The 6,000-nt window shown below is 34.8% G+C and overlaps 1 protein-coding gene across 5 annotated transcripts in view; it reads right to left on the bottom strand.

The window, feature by feature from the left end:
- Nucleotides 1–716: 716 nt before the first annotated feature.
- Nucleotides 717–6,000, bottom strand: part of LOC127507983 (hepatocyte cell adhesion molecule-like) — a 46,615-nt gene continuing 41,331 nt past the window's right edge. For all 5 annotated transcript variants that reach the window (XM_051885396.1, XM_051885400.1, XM_051885398.1 and 2 more), the window contains exon 6: nt 717–1,851. In XM_051885396.1, the coding sequence (XP_051741356.1) occupies nt 1,801–1,851 (51 nt within the window). In that variant the 3' untranslated portion in view covers nt 717–1,800. The remainder of the gene's footprint in view (nt 1,852–6,000) is intronic.

Genomic DNA, 6,000 nt, shown 5'->3' with positions numbered 1-6,000 from the left:
GATGAATGTAGTGACACTTGATCAGGCCAAACATCTGTGGATTTCCAACCGACATGTGGTGAACAAATGTGCCTCAAGTATATGTGATGAGAGATAAAGATCAAACTAAGAGCAGAGTGGAATATAAACTGAAGAAATGACTCACAGTCTCACACATTATTTTTGCGACCGTGTGATCAGTTATTTTTCGTCTCATTTCACACTCATTGTTTTTTCCACTCCAGTGGGTCAGCGTCTTCTTCGAATGTTTGACAGTGTGTTTTCACCCACTGCCGTGATGAGAGCGATTGTTTTGTCAGCTTTTAAAAGATATTTTTTAAAGTTTAATTGTGAATTCACTGAATATTACACCAATTTTCTAATAGTGTTTCTTTTGAATGGTCTGGTAGTTTCTCTAATGTTTATTATATGGATAAAAGTGTCTGCTAAATGATTAAATGTAAGTAAATGTAGAATCCAGAAATAAACGAAGTGGTTTAATATCTTGAAAAGCAGTGCATGTTATTGTCAGTGGGATATTGTGTATGGATCTGTTATTCTCAGTGGTTATATCAGTCTTGGTGCTCATGTGAAGCTAATCAAGACACCTGAAATAGTTTTAACTGTGTTTACATGTATTTATTTTCAAGACTAACAGAATAATTGTGTAAAATCACATAAACTGTGAGTAGAAATGCATATGAAAGGGACAAGAAGGAGGCTGAAGAATTTAAAAATGATATTAAAGCATTTTTATTTAAAATTGTACAAAAGGAGGCATGTAGAAATGTGGAAAAATGTGAAATATAGATATATCTTGCATATAAACTTTTAAGAACTTTATAAAATGTCACAGAGAGAGAGAGACAGAGAGAGAGAGAGAGACAGAGACACAGAGAGAGAGAGAGAGCGAGAGAGAGACAGAGAGAGAGAGCTGTTAGTGAAATAACACATTAGTTGGTGCTTCAACAGAGACAAACAAGACTGACAAATCTATTGAAAACATGATTTGTTCACGCCATGTCGTGATTACTGTTATTACGAGATGAGAAACACATGATTTTATTTGTTCATGTCATCAGATTCAGAATTATGTGCTTCTGTCACAACATTATTAATCCCAAAATGAATCTCCAGCAGTCAGGAAGAAGTTGGAGCTCTCAGAAAATTACAAATTACAAATGATAATGTATGGTAATTACAGTAATTACGATGTGGCGTGAACACAACAAGCATAAATAAAATAAATCAAAAACACTGTTAAAATCTCCTCAATTAAAATCCATTAATATGACATTATTAATGTATAATATTTGACCTTTTGACATGGACTGTGAACACCACAGCCATTAACTGACAAAAATCCTTCACAGAAACTTTATATTAAACAAAACACAAATAAAAGCACATTTGGAACAGTGTTTTTTCTTCTTCTTCTTCTTCTTCTTTTTTTTTTTTTTTTTTTTTTTGGCAAATTTGATTTCATTTATTACTTATCCCTGAGTCTTAAAAAATTATTACTTTAAAAAAATAAATAAATAAAAACGGCTTAATATTACATAATTTGGTCACAATTAAAAAAATGAGAAAAAAATAAATATTAAAATATATAAAATATTATATAATTATATACAGTTTTTCCATATTATTTGTAATTTAATGTAATTTAATTATTTAATGTAATTTAATAATATCTGTAACAGAAAACATCTGGCTCAATGCAAAACAAGTATTGGATGTCATTCAGCTAATATGATGCAGGCCGGTATTTATGTATAACTTCAAACTTATTGGGAAATCTTTCAAATGATCAAGATCCGATCAACATCTCGAGACTCCTGCGTACACCACATTATCCTCCTCTCTAGGCCTCTGAAAGAAAACACAAAAGCACCGTTTATCAATGTATTCATCACATTATTGGCACATCTATCAATCCTCTTTCCACAAGCACAGAAAATACAGCAGAAATACTTTTGTCAGCAATTTCCTCACAACGGGTCACAAGTGTTGTTATGAAAAAGAAGTTTATTCAAGTGTGCTATTAGTATACTTCTTTAAACTAAAAATAAGAGTGTATACTTTCAGTCTACTTTGTATGTACTTCTCAGAAGTAAACTTAAAATCACATTAAAGTATACTTGACTTATACTAACAGAAAAACTATATTTGGCCTATACTTCTACTCCAGCAATCCATGTTTTGTTGTTATATGTTAGGGGGCGCTATTACAAATCTTGTAAATCAAATAAAAACACAAGCGTAATTCAAATTATACACATTCGTCTCCAGGAAAGGATCAGATTGGAAATATAATGCTGAGACATCTTGAAGATGGGGCTGTGGGGAAAATTTTCAAATTGTATAATAGAGTGTGAGAGGAAGGAAGACTACCAAAAGCTTGGAAAGAATCTATAATAATTCCTATAAGGAAGCAGGGAAAAGACCCTTCAAAACCTTCTAATTATAGACCAATAGCTCTTACGTCACATGTTTGTAAAATTATGGAAAGGATGATTACGGAAAGGTTGATGAATTTATTGGAAAAGAGAGGAATAATGGAACAATAGATCAGAACCCAATATTCCCAGTATATACAGATGAATCAAAAGATCCAGAGCGTCAGATAACTGGGGCTGCTTTTTTAGTTCCAGACAGTGAAATCAGTGGAATAAAGTGAACTTCAAATAGTTTGGCAGTCTGTACTGTAGAAATGATAGCAATAGAATAATGTTAGGTCATTCAAATTTAAATAACACACTTAAAATTACAGGGAAACGTCCAGACGGATCATGTGAACAATGTCATGCTGAAGAAACACCACATGTGATTCTTGAATGTATGAAGTATGAACAAGAAAGGAACAATATGATAGAAGAAATAAAGAAAAATGGAATTCAAGAATTTAAAGGTTTAAATAAAATGATCAAGTGAAAATAGTAAAAAATAGTATAAAGAATAAAGAATAAATAGTAAATTTTTCTTTGATTTTATTAGGGAAACGATGCTGATAAATACAATATAAATCTCTGTTCCACATTGAATCCAATTCAGAGTTAGTCTTTTTCTCAGATTTTTGTTCAAAATGTTGTTTATTTGTTTATTTATTAAACTTACATTCAAGTGTTGATAAAAAAAATTGCATGAAGCTTAAAATGATTTGTCGATGTTGTTATCGTTTAAAAGCAGAGGCCGCGTTCTTTCTTTTGATATACTGTATTGTATGTTCAGATATTCATATAACAAATTATTCTGGGGGCCATGAAAGTTTTGTGAAAATGATAAAAAAAATGTTGGTGCTGGCTGGCAACTATTTAAAAAAAAAATGCTGGCGGGGAAGAGTTCAAGTACAGTTGAAGGTATATTTCATATATAAAATGCAATACTTAAATATAGGGACATAGTAGCATAAAGTATGATGTTGAGTTCACTTAAAAAAAAGCTTACAAGTATACTTGCTGTATAAAACTAGTAGTTTACTGAGAGTATTCTTTAAAGGCCCACTGAAGTGTCTCGGAAAGCACAGCTTTATTCACTGTGTTGATGTAATTTCCAATGAAACAGGAAGACAGGGCAGGATATATCTAGAAGCTCCTCCCCTTTTTTAAGAATAGCCAATAGCGTTTTGCCTAGATCACAGCTCGGCCAGAGCCGTTGAGCTCATAAAACCCAATTTTCCTCATAATCTCTAACCGTTTCTCCTGCATATTTTTTTAAAAATATAGCATTGTTTGTAGAATTCAAATGTGTCTGAACGTTTGTGGTCTGAGCCGACTCGCACGTGTGATTCACTCTGTGTTCTCATGTCTCTGGACCAGAGCAGACTGTGCTCATGCTTTGGCAGTTCATGTGACACTAACGTGTAAACAGACTTCATGCGCGTTCAAGAAAAGCATATTTACTCTGTCTGAATCGTTCCCTATCCTCTATATAGTGCACTATATGCCATTCACCACATAGAAACTAGTAAATGTATGAACAAATGACCGGTTAATAGTGTAGGAGGAGGCGGGACTTCAGATTCTAGAGAGCATTTGATTGGTCATAAGATTTGATGAGAAGCTGAAGTGTGATGTGATGTCATGAAAATCCGTGATCCATTTTAGCAGAAGTGAGAGACTGTAAGTTTTGAATGCTTATATCTAAATGCGAATTTTGTCATTGTTTTGGATCACACCAGCTTATTCATAACTTTAACTAGTAAAATATCAGAATACCTATAAGTTCATTTCTATCTTCTTTAATGACCACCTGACCTTAAAAGACCACATTGCAAAGACGAGCTCGGTCATTCAGATTTGCACTACACAACATCAGGAAAATCAGGCTCTTTCTAACAGAACATGCAACACAACTTCTCGTCCCGGCCCTGGTCATTTCTAGGCTTGATTACTGCAGTGCTCTTCTGGCTGGACTTCCATCATGTGCAAAACAAACCTCTACAAATGATTCAGAACGCTGCAGCACGTCTTGTCTTTAACGAGCCCAAAAGAGCCCACGTCACGCTTCTCTTCATCTCTCTTCACTGGCTACCACCTGCTGCTCGCATCAAGTTCAAGGCGTTGACGCTTGCTTACAGATCTACCACAGGCTCAGCACCCTCCTACTTCCACTCACTCTTACGAGTCTATGCTCATTAAAAGAGCGAAGGCTTGTGGTACCATCACAGAGAGGCACTAAATCACTCTCCAGAACATTCTCATTCATTGTTCCTTGCTGGTGGAACGATCTTCCTGCCTTTATCCGGAATGCAGAATCCCTGGCAATATTCAAAAGACAGCTGAAAACTCATCTCTTTCGGGAGCACTTAACCTCCTTTATTTAACCTCCCTATTCTTTTTTTTTTTTTTTAATCCCTCCCTATTCTGGCTTATGATACTCTGAGCACTGCCTAAGACTTGTATGGTGAGCACTTCTTGTGTCCATTTGCCTCGTCATGATGAATCGCTTGTTGTATCCCTCACTTGTAAGTCGCTTTGGATAAAAGTGTCTGCCAAATGAATAAATGTAAATGTAGTATAGTTGCAGTTCAAAGTCAAAGTTTATTTATAAAGAACTTTTTTAAAACAGCAAGTGTTTATCAAAGTGCTGTACACACATAAGATAAAAATATAAAAGATACAAACAGTCAACACCATGAAAGAAGACACTAAAACACAATAAAAACAATAAAAGAAAGCAGCTCTCACATAGCGTCAAATGCCAGACTATAAAAATAAGCTTTTAGGCTAGATTTAAAAGCAGCAAGTGTTTGAGCCTGTCTAATGTAGAGGGGCAAACTATTCCAAAGCTTCGGGGCAGCCGCTGCAAAGGCTTGGTCACCCCTGCTCTTCAACTTTACCTGTGGGACAGCTAAAAGCAAATGATCAGCAGACCTAAGTGCTCTTAACGGAGCATACAGATTGATCAAATCCGAAAGATACCTTGGTGCTAAACCATTAAGAGATTTAAAAACAAGTACCAAAAATTTTAAATTGAATCCTATAATGGACAGGTAGCCAGTGAAGAGACGCGAGAACGGGGGTGATGTGTTCCCGCTTTCGTGTACCCGTCAACAGGCGAGCTGCATTCTGGACCATCTGCAGTCTGGAGAGAGAGGCCTGACTACCTAAATAGAGGCCATTACAATAATCTGTGCGACTTGAAATAAAAATATGTACAATTCTTTTAAAGTCTTTAAGAGACAAGAAAGATTTCATCTTGGTGAGTTGTCTCAATTTGGAAAAAAACTAGATTTAACTACCGAGTTAATCTGTTTGTCTAATTTAAAAAAAACACTCCATGATAACACCCAAGTTTTTTACATAGGGCTTCACAAATGGTTTCAATCCACCAAGGTTTAAATCTACTGACTCACAGGTACCCCCCGGCATAAACAACATAACTTCTGTTTTCTTTTCATCAAAATTGAGGAAATTTAGTGCCATCCAGTTCAAACTAAAAACGTAGATTTAAACTAGTTGGGTCCTCAATTCTTACTACTGTTACACTTAAAGTATACTTAAAAGTATATACTAAAAA

Source organism: Ctenopharyngodon idella, unplaced genomic scaffold (genome assembly GCF_019924925.1).
Source record: "Ctenopharyngodon idella isolate HZGC_01 unplaced genomic scaffold, HZGC01 HZGC01CH27, whole genome shotgun sequence".
NCBI classification, from domain to species: Eukaryota; Metazoa; Chordata; class Actinopteri; order Cypriniformes; family Xenocyprididae; genus Ctenopharyngodon; species Ctenopharyngodon idella.
Note: the sequence above shows the minus strand (reverse complement) of the source record. Positions and strands in the feature narration are given on the sequence as shown.